Raw genomic sequence first — 20,323 nt, 5'->3', positions numbered from 1 at the left:
TGTGATGCAAAATGTATAGAGTCTGTTTTCATAGTAAAGTGTCAGATTTGATCTGATTTAAATGTTTTATTATCTGTATTCACAGACTGACTGACTGTAAACTCTCAGAGACTCACTGTGAAGTCGTCGCCTCAGCTCTGAAGTCCAACCCCTCACATCTGACACATCTGGACCTGAGTCAGAACGACCTGAATGATTCTGCAGTGAAGCGTCTGTGTTCTGGACTGGAGAGTCCAAACTGTCGACTGGAGACTCTGAAGTCAGTTCATGTGTTTTTTCTCTGTTTATTAAATCTAAATCTAGAACAGATGTTTAAGATTTCCTTCCGTTCACACACACACACACACACACACACACACAGCTCAGTCTGATCAGTGATGAAGATGATGGAGGATGAAGCTCTCAGTCAGTCAGCTGTGTGTTGATGGAGATGACAGTGGTGATGAAGATCTGTGCTTTGATTACAGCATGTGTGTGAGACAGAGCTGCTCGTTTGTGTTGAAGGTGAATCGATGGTGGAGAACTTTTCTGTTTGCTGGTTGAAGTCTGTCGTGTGATTAAAATGACGTCCCAGGCTGCTTAAATTCCGTACATCCGACTACAATTCCCACAATTCCTTGGGAACAATCCGATAATTCCTCTGCAGTTTCCTTCAGGTCATTTCCTCAGCCAGTAGGAATGAGATGGATCGGTGCTGGAACTGTGAAATAATTCTTTAGAGTAACTGTGGTCAGTTGTGCACCAGAGGCAGGTTCAGAGTTCACCTGGCTCTTATGCTCACTGTGCCTGCAGCGTACAGAAGCAGGATGTTGGATTCACTTCTGTTTGCAAATCCACTCAACTGGTTTTCTTTAAGAGCTGTTGGCTGGGATATTTGTAGAAAGAAGCTCAGTGGTACGACGTGTTGTCTGAACACATCTGGAGCTTAAAGTGTTCACAGCTGTTCCAAACAGCCAAAGGTGGAGTGAAGAGCTGCTGGAGACACAACAATGGTTTAAATATGGAGAAGACGTGTCACATGTTCAGACAGTCTCTGCTGAAGACGTTCATAGTGTTTCACTCAGCTGTTCATATGAACAGTGACAGAAATAGTTGTGTAACAAATGAACAAAGAGCTGAGAGAGAAGTTCAAACCCCGCCTCCTTTCTCACCTCCACTCAGGTGACCAATCACACAGTGAGGTGTGTGTTACTAGGCGAGTTCAAGATCACGCAGTGCTGCGCAGAGCTGCGCAGCGCTGCATAAATCGTGATGCATGCTAGGTAAAATGTGTCCACGATGACCTGGATGGGAGTGGTTTCTGCTCCGCATCTGATGTCACATGACCTTAAGTTATCGCGGGAGCGAGGCTGCTGCAGAGCATTCGCGCAGTTGCTCTCCACGTACTGCGCGACCCCAGACCCACCTTCATGACGTCAGGACTTTGCCCTAATTGGCTCTCATCTACGCTGATGTATATGACGTGTGTTTCATTGAATTTCCATATCCATTAGGCCTCTGCCTCTTTTCTACTCAAATATCAAATACTTTCAGATCAGTAGCAGCTGTGTGGCCGCACCTTTGGGATAGTCAACATGAATAAACCTATAAAATCCTTCATGTAACGCAACAACCCTGAAAGATGTCGTCAATAAACTGCTCAGTTCTGTCAGCTTAGTGTGATGATGGAGAAGTGGTTAACTGCTGTGTCCAGTGTTATCTGTACTATCCACTCTTATTAATCAACCCTTTCTGTTCCCGTCACATTAACAATACAAAGAATTATCCTGAGCTGTTCTGCGTGTGATGAGATGGCGCAGCGGGACAAGGCATCTGATTCAGTCATTTGTTCTGATTATTGTATTTCATTCATTCAGTGAAATGTATTTCATTCATTGTGAAAAATGTTGCTATGAGAAAATGCATCTTCTTATGTGTCAATAGTTTTGCTTATTTTTTAAATGTAGTCAGCAAATTCCCCTCAGCTGTGATATAATCATGCACCTCAGCACAGTTGTCATCATAATAATGAATAACTGTTGTAATTGTATTGTTATTGTGCAAGACTTAATATAATGTACCAGATAGACAAAGTTCAAATGTATTTAATGGTGACATTACAAGGAAAACAGAACATGATCATTTACAGTAAGACAACATTTAGGCTCTTCATCTACTCTTGATGAGCCACTGTGTGACCGTTTGAAGTGAAGCAGTTACAAAGTATCCAAATTTGAAGTTGTTATTGTGACAAAGCTGTCACATTCTGTTGTCTCTAAATATGAACTGTCAACTGCATGCAACACAGCCCAAATGTTTTGGTTGACTAATATTTTGAACATCTCAGATTGAATAATTTCTGAAGGAGATTAATATGAGAAAAAGGCCAGCAAAGTTCCCATAGCATCAGGTAAGAAAACTGATCGCAGTCGTTGTTGATTGTAATCAAACATTAATGGAATTTAAATTTCCTCCACTTTTTCGCCGACGAAGAAGGCAAACACCGCAACCTCAGCCAGGTCACGTCACGTCTACGGGAAGAGAGAGTGTCCGACTTCATAGCAGCGTTTGTAGCCCCGCCCCTGCTGTCACCAGCAGATCTCGCTAATGTGATCAGGCAGCAGGAGGTCAACTTGAACGCGCCCAATGTTGGATTGTTGGTTTTAAAGTGACAGACACTGTTGGACATAGACCGTCCTAATGTGACATCAGAAAGGTGTGGCCCCACTCACATTTAAATCTGTCAATAGAAAGTGTTGAATCTTTGAAAAAGGAGCTTTGATGATGTTAAAGTCACGCTGGACAAAAGACACATGGATGTAATTTAATGTCATCTCTGATTGAACACACTGCACGTGTTGACTGTCTGAAACTCTGAAGACAAACTTTACAACATTGAAGATATTACACTGCTGATGTCAGTTATAAATGTGACACCATTATTTCACACATGTTGTTTTCACATGTTTAAATCACATTTTAATATGTATTTGAAACCTTTGTTCACACTTTCACAACATTATTCAAACTCTGTGAATCTTAGTGTTCATGTCATCAGGTCTGAAGGGGATCTGACCTCATAGATTTGATGCTGATTGACTCTGAGCGTCTTGTTCTGCTTCATATTTGAAACAGATCTAATATAACATTAAACATTCATCACTGGTTGATTCTCTCTGAACCTCTTAATCATTTGATTCCTTCGTGCTTCTGTGAATAAAATCAGAAACCAGTGTTTTCTTCTCTGTCAGACGATAACAAACATGTTTGTTCAGAACCTTTATGATGACATGTGACGTTTATACTGACTGAAATATTTCAACTCAGGATGATTTTGATCTGAAACAGTAGAATCAAATCTTCAGTCAGTTTCTGTTGGTTTCTGTTTGGCTGCACAACATGAGTTTGTATAGATGGAGCCTCTGGTGGAGCTGCAGAGTTTAAGAGGTGGAGTCACTACGTCTTTATTGAAGCAGCAGCACGTTGTCATTAATATTAATGAGAGCTCTGTTTCACTTTGTGTATCTGACAGTTTTGGACCTGCAGCCTGTTGGGTTCAGGTGTTTGGAGCTTCATATTCTGAACTTGTTCAGCTCTGAATAGAAGTTTAAACACTGAATGATTTCAAGCAGGAACATTGTCTTCTAAACTCACTTCATTTATTCTTTATTCAGATTGGGTTGGTGCAGGTTGTCAAAGATCAGCTGTGATTCTCTGGCCTCAGCTCTGAAGTCCAACTACACCCATCTGAGAGAGCTGGACCTGAACTACAACTACCTGCAGGATTCAGGAGTGAAGCTGCTTTGTGATTTTCTGCAGAGTCCAAACTGTCGACTGGAGACTCTGAGGTGAGTTCACTGACTCTCTGTTACTGTTGGACATCTTAAATGTTTAATTAACAATTGAAGCTAATTTATGTTCAAACATTAATTTGTAAAGTCCTTTTGTTCATATTTTCGTGTTTTTTGATTTCATTTAGGAGTCATCACCTGGAAATCGCAATTTCTCTCGTTAAATCATGCATATTGGTGTTGGACCTCAGTTGAAACTTTTTGAAAGTGGCTCATTTTTTTTCGCTTTGGCTCTTTTTCCGAACAGGAATAGCGCACAATAGTGTGCATTCCTAAAGCACGAGATTTTGACTCTGCTCCTGTGGTGACGTTACCACAGGAGGCTACTTGCATATTAAGCATCAGCTCACAGCCGTCCTCAGCCAGACTTTCTGAGTGAGCACGCCGGATCTGCCTATTTCTCTGTCATTTTCACGCCATACATCGTGACCGCCAGCATTAAAACTCAGGTCTTACATGTAAAAGACGAGTGTGAAAACTAAGAAGGAAAAAAACTCTCTTCTTCTTCACTCTCCTGTTTTCCGTAAGGTTCGTCATTTAGTGTGTGCGCCATGACAGGGGGCTGTTTATGTTTTGGAGTCTGTGTGTGCATGCAGGTTCGCCCCCGATTCCGGCTCTGTCCTTCCTGTGGCCAATCAACGTACACCTCATTACATACTAATACAATGCACATCCGGACCGGTCAAAACCTCGCGCATAATATGCGTGAGAAAGTATGTATGAAAAAGTGTCAGAACAAGCTCTATGTTTGATTTTTTTTAAAAATATGTTCTAATAAGTTTTAAGAATTGATCCAAAGCGGTCCAAGGGGGACTGGATACGTAAAAAACCAGGTGATGACTCCTTTAAAGAAACTGTAGAAAATGTAAATTAATGTTTTACATTATTTGGGAACGGAAGATCCTGTGAACTCATGTTCGATTTAAAATCATCAAGTTCACTTCACTGTCTGATGTGTGTTGAAGAAAGAAAGTCTGAGTTTGTCATAAAACTAATAAAATATAAGACTGTGAAAATATGTGATTATAAAGACGACACAGCCAACAGTCGTTAAGTGACGTCTGGTTTAACGCTGACTGAAACCTTGTAGAGTCGTCCGGAATATCAGCAGCTCACAGAACTGACCAACTCTCCTTTCACATAACTGCAGCTGTCAGTATGACCACACCTTCTTCTGTGTGGAGGCGGCGGCCATGTTGGTGTTGGTGACGTATGCTGAGTGAGACGAAGTAGTTCACTGAGCGGTTTAACACAAAACTACATGAGATTTTACTTTATTTACCACAAACAGACACTTTCTAGACTGAAATCAGGTCCCATGAGGTCCACCTGAAGGGGCGGGGCTTCCCCTCCCTATTGAGAGTGAGGAGTTGTCGTCATGGTACAGAGCCCTCCCTCGATCTCGCGGGATCTTCCCCCTCTCCGCCATGATGGCAGGATGCCGGCGGCAAAACACGATTGTTTACGTGTGTTCTTAACTTGGTAGTAGAGGAGGTTTTTACAATTCCACACTGTTTTACCATGCCTGGTAGTCACTGCTGCGTTAAGAACTGCTCCAGTACCTCACATGATTCATATGGAAAACATAGGAACAATGGGGTACAGTTTTTTAGGTTGCCGAAATGGACACAGCATAAGGAGAGCAAGTCTCTGACCTGACGAGGAGACGCCGGATTGCTTGGTTGGCTGCAATAAGAAGAAAGGTTCTTACTTTCGATCGCACCCCTCAGTCGATGAGAGTGTGTTCTCTGCATTTTCACTCGGGTATGTTCTCTAAAAATGTCTTTTTGTCACTACAACGCTGTTTTCACCACCTGGAGGCTTGTAGATGGTCAAGTCCTGCACCCAGCCGCAGCAGAAAGTCTCGTACCTTTCCAAAGACTTGTGGCTTTTAAACTCCTGCATTGTGTAGTAACTTACACCAAAAACAAGGTAACTGACGATGTCCATGTATGTGCATGGATGTAAATGATCCAGGTCTCTGTGCCATTCCGCTGCAGGGGGCTCGTATGGGTCGATATTTTGGGTGTCCGAGTGCTTCTCTAAATACCGCTGTTTTGCGCTTGGTGTGAGCTTGTTCCTGTACGGTCCCTTTTCTTTCGCCTTATCTTTTTGCATTGCTTTACTGTCTTCATTTTCTTTCTCGTATTCGTAGATCCGTCTCTGTCCCAACGAAATAATAAATGTGCAGAAATTAAAGAGCTCTGGACTGTTTAGTCGCGCCTCTGTGAAGTTCTGCAGGCGTTGCCCCTGACAACCGATAGCGTCTCCTACCATCATGGCCGACCGGCTCAGACCCCGCCCAAATCAGCACGTGACTCCTCAATCTCAATAGAGAGGTGTAGTCTGTAGTCCTAACACCAGAAATCTGTTAGCATGTTAGCATGTTAGCACATCCTGTTCCCTCGTCTCAAAGTCTGTGAGTGTGTTGAATGTGTTTTCAGTTAAATGTGTGAAATAAGGTGTGTGGTTACCACAGGCTGAACATATTTACACGTTTTGTTCTCCAACATAAAATCCATCATTAAATGTCCCACAGTTTAATTCTGAAGCTCTTCATGTGTTAACAACAGTTAGCGGTTGCTAACAAGTGTCTGAATGAGACTACAGAGGTTGTCGGGGACATTAAACGTCCTCACAGCGAACACGGAGACTCATCTACTCACTAGTCCGTCTTTACAGGCCCACTTTAGTTACACACTATTCTAACTGGTGGGAATTAAACAGTTGTGGATTCAAATATCAATGTATGATAGAGAAGATGTCAGGATGTGAGAGGAGGGGAGATTCCCCTTCACCTGAGGTGTGGGGAGGTGTCAGGGATAGAACAGGTGAGGAGTTCATATGAGGATGATAACAGAAGGCAGCTAGGATGACACTTATTGTCCAGTCAAACATCAGAGGGTCACTGCCTTGGGGAAGGCATGGGTAACACCTGTCATAAAGTATGTAACCACTGTTCTGCTGTATACAAGTCAAGACAATGTGGAAGACTGCAGAGAACACTGTGGCTCTTCTCTCCATGCTGCATGTATTAAAGAGAAACTGTCTCCTGTGTTTATCTGATCGGCTCTTCTGATTGGCCCTTTTAGAGACCACCCATCAAACTATTCAGAACCAATATCGTCTGATCACAATTGGAGCACCTTAATTAGGACACAGTGATGTTGAGCTGCACATTTAAACCTGAACACATCTGATTGGATTATACATCAATTTTTATCTTCATCATTTATACTTTATTCAGATTGCAGTGGTGCGGTTTGTCAGAGATCGGCTGTGATTCCCTGGCCTCAGCTCTGAAGTCCAACCCCTTCCATCTGAGAGAGCTGGACCTGAGATACAACTACCTGCAGGATTCAGACGACTGTTGTTGTTGTGTTCATGTCTACAGGAAGTAAAGCTGGATTACAGCTGACAGCATCACAGGATGTGTAGAGACAGTCGTCCTCATTCATCACATGTGATCTCTCTGAAACACTAAAGAACTGATCAGCTGATCTGTGTCACAGCTCTCAGGTCTACGGTGGCCCTGAAGGTCAAAACACAACAACATTTCACAAAACATCAAACTGTGGACAGGGACTCGGGTTCTGTCCAATTACAAACAAGAACGCTGTCCCACCTTTTCTGTAATCTGAGATGTTGATGTGTTTTGACCTTCAGGGCCACCGTACAGATCAGTCTGACTGAAGCCTGCAAATCACTGCTCTGATTTCAGAGAAGCATCATTACATTTAGTTACCATGTGGTGTTTGTACAGAGCAGAAGCTGTGCTGAAGTCCAGTAACCACAGCTGATGTTTGACTGTCAGTCTGTGTATGAACATGTAGGAGCCTTAACATCATATATTCATCTGTCCATCTGTCTTTTGTTTGCTCCACATGTTTTACAACAGACTCCATATTTACATATTTGTAATGTTTCAAAGCAGATGAAATATTCAGGTGTGACTGAGACTCTGGTTTTTAACAGCTGTCAATCATCATTAAAGTGTTTCTGCAGCCATGATGCGTTCAGTGACTCTCTGCAGTTTATTTCACTGTGTACTTGAGTGAAACCTGCAGAGTAAACCTGTGAGCTTCACTCCAACACGTTAACATGAAGCTGAAAGGAAGCTGGCTACGCTACACAGCCGCTCCACTTGTGGTCTGAACAGGACTGAAGTCCTGCTGGTCTTTATATCACTGACTGACAGCTGATGGAGGGAGTCTCTGGAAACACTCATGTATCACTTCTGCTCTCTCTCATTCTCTCATCAGCTGGTAGTGATGAAAGGTGGAGGTGTTGAGAGGATCAGCTGTGTCCTGATGATCCAGAGAGGTTGAAGCAGCACCATCAGCTGGTGGGTGGAGAGGCTCTGACTGGGCCGTGTTACTGGGAGGTGGAGTGGAGAGGAGAGCTTCATCCAGCAGTGACTGACGGACCAATCACAACAAGTGGAGATGACTGTCAGTGCTGCAGTCTGAACTGCTCTGAGATCAGCTCCACTGTCACCAAGTCCACCATCCAGCTCCATGTGTTGGGGCCACTAACTGCCCTCCCTACTGCCCCCTGGATTTAACAACAACACAAACAAATCCATCCAGTCCAAACACACATTTACAACTACAACATGTTTATACTTTAATTATTTTTGTAATCAACTATTTTCACACATTAAGTTACAGCTCAGTATCTGTGTGTCACTTGTGCAGCCTGACGTTGAACTTGAGGGGAACGTTTTAGATGTGACACCAGTTTGATCATCATATTTCCTGCAGCATCAGTGAACTCCAGTTTAACGTGCGACCCTGCTGGTTTACACATCACGTGATCAACACACACATGAAGTCAACCTGTGGAGCTTTTTCCCTCTGAGGTCAGTGTTGAAGCCGTTCTTATCACCAGCGTTCATGTTCTGGAGCTGCTTTCTGCCAGCAGATGTCACCGTTTCCATTGTGTCGCCTCACTGAGGTTTAACTGAACCATGATGTGAAGGATTTCTCTCTGACTGCATTTGCTATCAAATTAAATGGAATCAGAAATGAATTCAACTTGATTTAAAGATGTAATATGTAACATTTCTGCATTAAAATGTGTAAAAACGACTCAACCTTTGTTCTGTATGTTGTTGAGTTGTGTTCTTACATCACAACAATGTTCAAACCAGAGAAATCCACAAGTTTACTGGAGGTGATGGTGTGTTTTTAAGACACGTGAGTGCTTTATAGTTAAACTGTGGGACATTTACTGATGTATTTTATGTGGTAGAGCAGAACGTGTATATATCTTCAGCCTGTGGTAACCACACACCTTATTTCAGGCTTTAAACTGAAAACCAACTCAACAACTCATCAACTTTTAGACGAGGGAAGCAGATGTAGTCCAACATTCATAAACTGCTGAACTTAGTACTTCCTAGACTACTTACATGAAAAATGTTAAGTACTTTTACCGTGTACTTTTCGAGTAATACTTTGTCAAAATCCTCAAATAATGATATTGAAAACTTTGTAATTTACTTTATTTTAGACTAATGAATAATTTATTAATGTTTGTGAGTTTGCTTAATTAAAGAAAAAACCTCCTGCTCGTATTAAAAACACCAAAACTATTGCTGCCAAAATGTTCCATTGTGAGCGACAGGAGATTCTGAATGAACTAATGTGGATCGGGAACGATGGAGGAACGACAGCGAGTTCAGAAAACTGGTTCTGTTTGTTCTCCTGCAGACATTAAGTTTGGAAGTGAACACGGAGCTTCTGATGGTCGGTGGAGCTCTTGTGCCTGAAGTCTATACAGCCGAGAGTGTGAGTCTGTTTGAGCAGCACAACAGTTCCTACTGATCTGATAGAAAACATTTGACAACAACACCAGGCTTGTAGAATCAGTTTGACTCATTTAATGCTTCATCACAGACGGACAGAAACCAAAGCAGTCTATGTTGTTGAGGATGTTCAGGAGTCTCACAGCCTGAGGACAGAAGCTACGTCAGCGGTTCCTTCTGGTTCTGTTAGTCTTTTCAGTATTCTTTGAGCTCTGAGCAGACACCTCACCTCTCCTCTGTCACTGATGCTCTGTGGATGGATGGATCACCTGCTGCAGAGCCTTCCTGTCCTGGGCCAAGCACCAACCAGACAACATGTCAGTCCACAAAACTTGATGACAGGAAATCAGGATTCAGTTCAGGAAACTGTCGTCCAGCTCGTCCTCAGCAGCCTGTTCCTCTGCCCACACTTTCAGCTCCTGGCTGCTCTGGTTCTGGAGAAACCAACAGTGGCCATCAGCACTCTGCAGATACATCAGCCATGTTTGATCCCCCTCGTAAAGTCCAGGTGAAAGATACTCATACTTTCCCTTCAGGCTCCTGTGGCGGCTCGTCTCCATTGTTTGGATCGTCTTATTCACCTTGGTGATTCGTCCTTTCAACCGTCCGTCACCTGCAAGATGATAAAGAAGAGCAGTGGTAGTTTCATGTCTCTTTGTGCAGTTTTTGTGTATTTGTGGAGGTTTTAAACAAATTTGTGGAAGTTTTTTTGTGTATTTGTGGAAGTTTTTAGTGAATTTGTGGAAGATTTTGTGTATTTGTGGAGGTTTTCAGTGAATTTGTGGAAGATTTTTGTGTATTTGTGGAAGTTTTCTGCGTGTTTGCGGACGTTTTTAGTCAATTTGTGGAAGATTATGTGTATTTGTGGAGGTTTTTAGTGAATTTGTGTATTGTATATTTGTTGTAGGGAAGTATATGGGACTCACACGGACGGCACCATAAAATATGTAGGGTGTAATGTATAGGAGATACACTGCTATTTGATTATAAGGGTAATTAATCACTGGCGATTAACAATAAGATGGGGCACCACCTTCGTTGTTTAATTTATTGGAATAGGCCGGAGGGAACTATTCCAAACATCTAACTGTACAAGTTTGACTTGGACAGCTAGAGTATCAATTTCAAATTAGTTTATTCAATCTCATATTCTGAAGCAACTACTTCTTTGCACGTATCCATCGGTTCTCCACATTAACATTAAGTTCCAGACGAAGACAAATGATTATATATGTTTATTGACTAAATAATTTGGGGTAAAATAAAAGAAATGACAATTTTAGAAGAACAACAAGCGACAACCGAAAAGGTAAAGACTGCAATTGGAAAGTAATAAAATTATGTGACCGTCGGCAGATGGTAAAGTCAAACGGTCTGGTTTTTATATATGAAATATTACGGGAGTAAATTTTAATACTAACGAGACCCTAATCTTAATTCTCCTAAATTCATAAGATAGAGGTCAGAACCAGACAGAAGTCAGAACCAGACAGAAGTCAGAACCTAGACAGAAGTCAGAACTTTAGACCCCCACTCATTCTCACGTGTGTGGATCCAGCTGTATGAAGACGTTCAGCCTGTTTTGTTTGGGAGTCAGGAGGTCCTGAAGCACAGCGCGTAGGTCCAATGGCCAGAGGGAAGGTTGGTACTCTGTTGAGGAACTCTGTCCGAAGGCCCAGCGGGTTTTCCCGCCTTGGGAGCACTGGAGGCAGAGTCGAACTCGGCTGGGAGCACACAAAGTCTCTTTTGTTGGAGACTCCTTGCAAGGCTTCTGAAGCAGACAGTGACTGCAATGTTCTTCATCAGATGATCATAGTCTTGAAAAAGAAGCGAATATTCAGTCAAACAGATAGGCTTTGTTTGTTGAGTTAATCTTGTCATGTGGTTGAGAAGTGAGAGGTCAGAGGACGGGGAAAGGAAGCAGACCCTTGTGATGAAGACAAAAGGGCATGTGTTCCTACATATTCCTCCACTTGAATCCAATGACTGCAACAACAGGAACTTGGATCGATGAAGTCACACTGCCCGTTGTCGAGGTATCCCTGGGGCACATTCCATGATCAAAGTTGGTGTCTGTCTCTATCATATGCTAAGGTCTAATCATATAGCAAAGAGAGAATGAGGAGGAAACCATATTGATAACCCTAACTTACTCTGAGGGTTACTAGGAAATACTAGTCTTAGAGTGTTAGTAACTGTCATGACTAGCTGTAAGACTCATCGGAGTCACGACCTTCAGATTATTTTGAATAATACATTTGTACATTTATCACCTTTACACCGTGATACCTAAATAATTTCTATTTCATTCTTGGGTCGGAAGTAGGCTTTATGAGGCCTCTTGTAGGACTCTTGAGGGGACTCTTGTCTTCCCTGTTTGACAGTTAAATCGGTAGTTAGACCTGTCTTTGTGTTTAACTTTTAAATTCATCCATCAGTACTTTGCTGAGGGCTTTATAGCTCTTTTTGACATGGTGAGATTGGCGCTTGATGAATTTGCTGACTTTCTGATGTGATGTTACTCTAATTAGATAGACTTTTTCATCAACTATGACATTTGAGAGTCTTCCTTAGATATGACTCTATATCTTTTAAGTAAGCGCTGGTATCCTGAGTACCACCGGGCTTGGGTTCGAACAGGTTATGCTTCAAACCGTTTCATCTAAGTCCCTGTCAAAAGAACCTTGCGAACAGTAAACAATTGAAAGAGGGAGAGGCTTTTTAGCTCTGCCCACTGATATACCCCCACTTGTTTTAGCAGGATTTGGCTCAGTGGTGGTTTGACCACTGAGGGAGCAACTTCTAAGCTATGGAATTCACAGCAGTTGAGTTTACTTTTCATTCAACAGCAACTTCTGGGCGAAGTTGGCAAGAAGTGATTTCTTCTCACAGACAGTTTTGCAGCGCTTCAGAAAACTTTTAATCTGCACAACCATTTTATTCTTTTACTTCGGATTTCACAATTTAAACTGATTGAGGGATTTCTTCGCCTCTTTTACACAGTTTCAACTTTTTCATTCAACCCGCAGTAAGCATTTTATTCTTTATTTTCAGATTTCACAATCTAAACCGATAGGAGGATTTCTTCGCCCCTTTTTCACAGTCAAACACACTGTCCTTTTACACAGGATTGTTGCCACGGCAACCGATCTTGGTACTTCACTACACGGAGCTGTACCTTAAAGAAACCTCTCACTGTTTAACACAGCTGTCTTCTGTTTAGTTAGCTACTCCAAATCAGAACACACAAGGGTCTGTGTCCACTACACACCCCTGTCAACGCGCAGCAGGTGGCAATGTAATAACAGGAATGGTCCTCAGTGCTGGTGATGCGCAGCCACTGAGTCTCGCCCAACCGGTTCAATTCAAGTGTATGGCGACACTTATGCATGCAAATAGGTCACGGATCTGGTTACATGCAGCATCTGGACAAAAGAATAATGCGTGGTGGCTCGAAGCGGCCTTTCAACTCACAGATCTGGTTACAACACAGAATCTGGGTCCATTACTTTCAACATAAGTGATGCTGGAAAGCTCTCTTATCACTCACAAATCTGGTTGCAATGCAGCATTCGTACACATTAATTTCATCTTAAGCAATGCTTAAAGCTCTTAAAGTTTTATGTTCATGCACAATTCAAGGTGTGTGCAGTCAAGAATATAATATAAAGTTAAGTATCATACTAATCACTCGGTGGACAGTCAGGTGATATTAAAACAGCTTGGGTTTTGATTATTATAACCAATGTTTGTCTGTAGTTAAAGGGATAGTTCCATTTTTTTGAAGTGGGGTCATATAAAGTACATATCTATAGTCGATCTGTTTACTACCATGATCACCGATCAGCGCAGCCTCAGTGTGGAGAAATAGAGAGCCGCTCCAGCCCAGACGCTCAGCTTTGTACTGCAGTGAACGGGGTCCAGCAAAAAAAAAGCTAAATTAACCACCTAAAACAAGGATCATTTAAAATGTTCTATATCAGTTCAAGTGTACGTTGTATAGGTAAAATTTACATCGCTTTACATCGCCGTCAGACCACGCTCTCTTTTGGCACTACATTTTCTCAACCGCAGAACCCCCGTAACCCTATGCATAAGCACTAATGCGGAAGGATATGGAGAATTAAGTTTCATTTTTTTTCGAAAGTAAACCTCTCGTCCAGCAACTGGGCATCGCGCTGTATTCCGCTGCTCGCAGATCAGCTATTGCCCAGTTACTCTAGTGCATAGGGATACAAAGGTTCTGCAGTTGAGAAAATGTAGTGCCAAAAGAAAGCGCTGTCTGACGGCGATGTAAAGCGGTGTGAATTTTACCTATATAACCTACACTTGAACTGATGTAAACATTTTTAGGTGAGCCTTGTTTTAGGTGGTTAATTCCACTTTATTGCTGGACCCCGTTCACTGCAGTACAAAGCTGGGCGTGTGGGCTGGAGCGGCTCTCTACTTCTCCAAATTGAGGCTGGGCTGATTGGTGATTACAGTAGGGAGCAGATTGACTATAGATATGTACTTTGTAAAACCCGCACTATCCCTTTAATTTGATACAGAGAACCTTGGGTTTGGGGTGGCCTCACACAGGGCACCATAAAAGGTGTAGGGACGTATATGGGACTCACACGGACGGCATCATAAAATATGTAGGGTGTAATTTATAGGAGATACACTGCTATTTGATTATAAGCGTAATTAATCACTGGCGATTATTAATGATAAGATGGGGCACCACCTCTGTTGTTTGATTTACTGGAATAGGCCGGAGGGAACTATTCCAAACATCTAACTGTACAAATTTGACTTGGACAGCTAGAGTATCAATTTCAAATCAATTTATGCAATCTCATATTCTTTTAATTATTCAGTTTAATCTAACTAAACTGTTGTTTTAATGTTCCATATCATGTTTAACCTTCCCAAAAACTTCAGCATCTTAAAGTAGAATCTTTGTCTTTGTGAAAAGATGCAACATGATTATAATCACTAATCATTCAAAAATAACTAAAACATGATTAAGGCATAAAACAATAAAGTATACAACACAAACAATAACGTATACAATACACAGTAGGACAGAGGACTTATACATATTCCTTGTAGTTCTATCTTAACAAAACATATCAGACATTTAACTGGTAAATGAGAAGCGAATATTCAGTCAAACAGATAGGCTTTGTTTGTTAAGTTAATCTTGTCATGTGGTTGAGAGGTGAGAGGTCAGAGGATGGGGAAAGGACGCAGACCCTTGTGATGAAGACAAAAGGGCATGTGTTCCTATATTGTGGAAGTTTTTAGCAGATTTGTGGAAGTTTTTTGTGTATTTGTGGAGGTTTTTTGCAAATTTGTGGAAGTTTTTAGTGAATTTGTGGAAATTCTGCATGTATCTTTGAAAGTTTTAAGCAAATTTGTGGAAGTTTTTGGTCCATTTGTGGAGGTTTTTAGTGCATTTGTGTGTCATTGTGGAGGTTTTGCATGTGTCTGTGAAAGCATTTAACATGCGTACCCACTGAGAGCCACAATATTAGAACCAGTGACAGGTGAAATAAATAACATGGATCATTGTGTTCCAATGCCAGGTTCGGTTGTGAAACCGTGAGACCTAGGATTTATGTGGATGTCTCTCACCAGTCACCCAAACACAGCAGCGAGTACACCCCTTCATGGCAGCAGCACTCCTTGATGGCAGTGCCCCCCCAGCAGGACAACACACTTGTAACACTGCAAAAACTGCTCAGGAACGACCCGAGGAACGTGGGAAAATTGTCCTTGCTTGGGCTTTTTCACAATTGCGGTGTCTCAATAACAACCATCAACATAACAGAGAAGAGAACGGTAATTGCAAGCCTTATTGCACATCAGCAAATAGTTCTAATGACAAATAAAAGCGACAGGCCGCATCCATCCATCCATCCATTTTCATCCGCTTATCCGGGGCCGGGTCGCGGGGGCAGCTGCCTGAGCAGGGACACCCAGACTTCCCTCTCCCCGGATACTGCCTCCAGCTCTTCCGTGAGGATCCCAAGGCGTTCCCAGGCCAGCTGAGCGACATAGTCACACCAGCGTGTCCTGGGTCTTCCTCGGGGTCTCCTCCCGGAGGGACATGCCAGGAACACCTCCCGAGGGAGGCGTCCCGGGGGCATCCGAAACAGATGCCCGAGCCACCTCAGCTGGCTCCTCTCGATGTGGAGGAGCAGCGGCTCCACTCTGAGCTCCTCCCGGGTGACAGAGCCTCTCACCCTATCTCTAAGGGAGCGCCCTGCCACCCTGCGGAGGAAACTCATTTCGGCCGCTTGTATACGGGATCTTATTCTTTCGCGACAGGCCGCAGTTATTAGAAATGTTACTCTTTACATCAAATTAAAGGCTGCTTTAATGCACGGGCTTACCTGAAACTTGTGCAAAAAAAAATCACCGAAGAGCATCCCAAAACTCACCAGGTTTTTTAAACCAGCTGCTGCTGAAGATGGACCCGGCACCACGGGAAACTCGCTATCTCACACACCAGAGGGAGCGGAGGAGGTGCAGGCCGCGCAGGTTGATGTAGCTGGAGAGGAGCAGCAGTGGAGGGGAGGAGGAGGGGGGAGCACACGGGCCCCAGAGAGAGGACCAGGCTGCAAAGCAGTCAGATGACCCGTATAACAGTGACCCGGGTCGCTGGGGAAACAATATTGACGCAAAAGTGCGCACTTATTGGGTGAAAATGGGACCGCAGTCCTGTCAAAATAAAGATGCTAACATGTCGGCATCGGAACGCCAATATAAACAGCAGAGAAAATTTTTCTCAAAAATGCATTTCAAACGCAAACTCAGTGTGTGCCCAGACAATGGCTCTGTTATTCACCACCAGCAGCTCGTGTGTTTTGTTTTGTCTTCTCAAAACTGGGCTTGGTGAAAAATAGACTGCGATCAAGCATGCAGCAAGACGGAATCAGTCATTAGATGTTTGTCTGGATTATACTGCAAACCTTCCATAAATGTTGCTCAGTTTCATCTTTTTGGTACCTGGCATTAGGCCATGTTGCTGTCATGGTGCTGAATGGAGTGTGTTTGTGTGTCTGTGCAGGTGCATGTGATTGGTTGACAGGCCCGCTGAGGCCAGAGAAGAGGCTCCTACTTTCATCTGTTGCTGTTCTTTGCTTATGCTGTTTTTAGTTATTATCAGAGTTTGTGCAGACAGCTGATGGTTGCTGATATTTTTCATGATATGGTTTGAAATCATACTTTCACACATGTTGGTTTTATTCTCACCATAAGTTGCTGTGTGTGGTTGTTAAATAAAGTGTATTGTGTTTCTGCTCAGTGGGCTCAGTGATATGTTGATGACAATATTATGGTGTTTTCTGGCTCAAAGAGGGAAAACTCACTGTTGTATGTCTCCAAAGAAACTAATGCATTTTGTGATGTAGATGACCGAGATATGACACTTTTTAGAATGAGACTCTATAAATGGAGGGAATGGGGGGCCTACAAAACCTCTCAGCCCCGGGCCCTTACATTAGGTTAAGGCGGCCCTGCCTGTGATCCATAAACATCAATACAAAAAAAAGTAAATCCAAGTATCCCAAGACTTAAATACTCCTGTTTGCTTGATGGGAGAAGTTCCATTTCCCCTTCGACACGATCTTTTTAACATCGGGCTTGACAGTTTTTATAGAGTTCATTTTTGAGAACACGGCTCTACAGGTGTATGTTGATCCGAACATGGTGAGCACATACATGGCCGATGTCTTCAGTGTGCCTTCTTCTTTGGGACAAGCCCCCCAAAAGGCGCTCAAGCTTTCAGCAGCACGGAGAGCAGCTTCATGTCACCAGCGGCCTGGATGTCAATCAGTTCACTGTGAACAGCCGCCTCGTCCAGTGGCATCACCTTCCTCACGTTAGCGGAGAATTCTCCACCTGGGCTGATAGTGAACGGCTCACGCACGAATCCAATAACAGCTGGCACTCTCCTCTAGCAGCTCCGTCAATATCATTAAATGGATTCATTGTGTGACAGTGGACACACCCAGGGGAGGCTGTTAGAAGACACACATGAAGGAATGTGAACAATGAAAAATAAAATGTTATAATACATTTAAAAGTCCATAAAAATAGTTCAATAATAACAATTAAAAATAAATGTGTCATGTCACATTATGTAAATTAGTTCATGTCTATATTTATTTAAAGTTTCATTATTGTTGCATTTAATGTCACATTAACTTATTATTGATCATTTTATTAATGTACTTTAGATTCTGACAGTTTCAGTCTGATTATTGTTTGATATTCAGCTTTTTTCTGATGATACAAATCTTTTCTTATTAAAATGAGTTTGCTGATAAAATGAAAGAGTTTCTAAATGTTGTACTTTGATGATGATGCAGCATGTAATCTGTAAAGTAACTGCTGATGATGAAATGATGACTCGTGCTCTCTGAACAGGTGGGACAGTTTCTGACCTCGCTGCAGTGATCGCAAATAAAACCATTGTTTTCTTTAGTGGATGATGAACAAATGACTCGTCACACAGAAAGTGCTTCTCTGTTGTATTCAACAGCCGACCAGCTGTAAAAAGGTAATGGCCTTTATTTGGTGAACAGTGGACATTTAGTCATTTCTGCACGGATCAGAACAAACCCGTCTGCAACTGTGGAGACTTTAGTGACGGGTCATAATAACAAAGCTGCTCAGTGTTGTTGTCTTCACCTCTGGGCTCCTGCTCTTTAGTTCCAGTAGTTTTAATGTGTATTATTCAGCCTATCAGGACTTTGTGTCCACAGAAGAATCAAAGTGTTGACTTTATTCTAACATGTGTTTCCTCTACAGTCCACAGAGACTAAAGCTGACTCACACTCTGACAGTAACATCAGAAAAGAGAAGATAACACTTTATTATTCCCTCAACAGGGAAATTCACGTTCCAACAGCTGAAGAGTCGCAGACAGACGAAGAAGAACAGCAGCGACAGAGTTATAGAGAAAAGTGTCAACGCAGAACAAAGCAAGACAAAAATACAAGGATATAAAGTCAGTCATAAATAATAAGACTAGAAACACTATAAACACTATTTACCTTTTACTGACAGATATGACCAAAGGAGGACACACACACACTTACACACACCTGACTTCCTGTCAGTGTAGAGGGCGGAGCTCGTATCATGTAGTCCAGGATCATAAACAGGGAGTGAACCTAAGTGAAGTGTGAAGTCTTCAAGTTCAGACTCCATTTTGATTGGACGGAGAAGGAAGAAGGAAGACTAAAGTGTGAGGCAGGTGAGTGTTAAAACAAGGTGTTTGTGATGTTACTGTGAGAGTGTGAGTCAGTTTAGTCTCTGTGGACTGTAGAGGAAACACATGTTAGAATAAAGTCAACACTTTGATTCTTCTGTGGACACAAAGTCCTGATAGGCTGAATAATACACATTAAAACTACTGGAACTAAAGAGCAGGAGCCCAGACGTTCAAATAAAGAATAACAATAATACAGAGAGAAATCAATCAAACGTATCTAAAAGCTTCTCGTCACATCATATTAGTTCTGACACAACTTGTAAATCAACTATCGGTGCGTCGTCTCCACCGTCTTCAAGAAAGGAGAAGAAAGGACTCCAGATTTCCTCAAACCTCCTAAATTTACCTTTCACAATATCACTTTCTTCTTCCACAGACCAGTTTATTGTGCTTTCTTTCAGCCACTTATTTCTACTTGCTGCCTTTATGTTCTTCCATTGTAAAGCAATAAGACGCTTTGCTTGTAACAGAAACGTGTCTCTGAATGTAGATTTCTTCCTCTTCAGTGTTTAGAGGATAGAAGTGTAATAGAAATGTTTCTGCAGATGATGGCATGTTGATATTCAGGATTTTATCTCTCATACACTTCACATCCTTCCAACATGTCAGGATTAAGATGTCTCCAAATATCCAACACATTTCCATCTTTCATCAAGTGTTGGATCAGTTTTCTTGATGTGGCCTGTGTATCGTCAGAGCCTGTTGAACGTCACTGTAAACTCTCAGTGACTCACTCTGAAGTCGTCGCCTCAGCTCTGAAGTCCAACCCCTCACATCTGACACATCTGGACCTGAGTCACAACAACCTGAATGATTCTGCAGTGAAGCGTCTGTGTTCTGGACTGGAGAGTCCAAACTGTCGACTGGAGACTCTGAAGTCAGTTCATGTGTTTTTTTTCTGTTTATTAAATTTAAATTTACAACAGAAGTTTAAATTTCCTTCAGTTCACACACACACACACACACACACACACACACAGCTCAGTCTGATCAGTGATGAAGATGATGGAGGGAATATTATGTTTGGAGGGACTTGACCTCTCAGTCAGTCAGCTGTGTGTTGATGGAGATGACAGTGGTGATGAAGATCTGTGCTTTGATTACAGCTTTCTATGTGTGTGAGACAGAGCTGCTCGTTTGTGTTGAAGGTGAATCGATGGTGGAGAACTTTTCTCACTGCATGAAAAGTGGGATTTTCGTCCCCACGCCCGGAAATCTCCCTAATTTTCGGCAGTTAACGACAATTTACAGGCTGTGAACGTGGCGTTCGTCTGTGCCGAAAATGAACCATGACGTCAGCGGAGCTCCCGGAGCGAAACCACACCTGGCCAGAGAACATGTGGGCTGGCTTGAATATCCTCACTCAGTATTGGATGAAACCACTAGTTATAAACAAGCAAAATCACTCGTGAT

The 20,323-nt window shown here is 42.4% G+C and overlaps 1 protein-coding gene across 1 annotated transcript in view; it reads left to right on the top strand.

Annotated features, from left to right (window-relative positions):
• LOC115595771 (NACHT, LRR and PYD domains-containing protein 12-like) overlaps positions 1-20,323 on the top strand; it is a gene marked incomplete at its 5' end in the record, with an annotated part of 38,265 nt that overhangs the window by 2,876 nt on the left and 15,066 nt on the right. Inside the window, 2 exons of the mRNA XM_030440583.1 lie at positions 86-259; positions 3,654-3,827. Of these exons, the coding sequence (XP_030296443.1) occupies positions 86-259; positions 3,654-3,827 (348 nt within the window). The remainder of the gene's footprint in view (positions 1-85; positions 260-3,653; positions 3,828-20,323) is intronic.

This window comes from Sparus aurata, chromosome 14, assembly GCF_900880675.1.
Source record: "Sparus aurata chromosome 14, fSpaAur1.1, whole genome shotgun sequence".
Taxonomy (NCBI): domain Eukaryota; kingdom Metazoa; phylum Chordata; class Actinopteri; order Spariformes; family Sparidae; genus Sparus; species Sparus aurata.
Note: the sequence above shows the minus strand (reverse complement) of the source record. Positions and strands in the feature narration are given on the sequence as shown.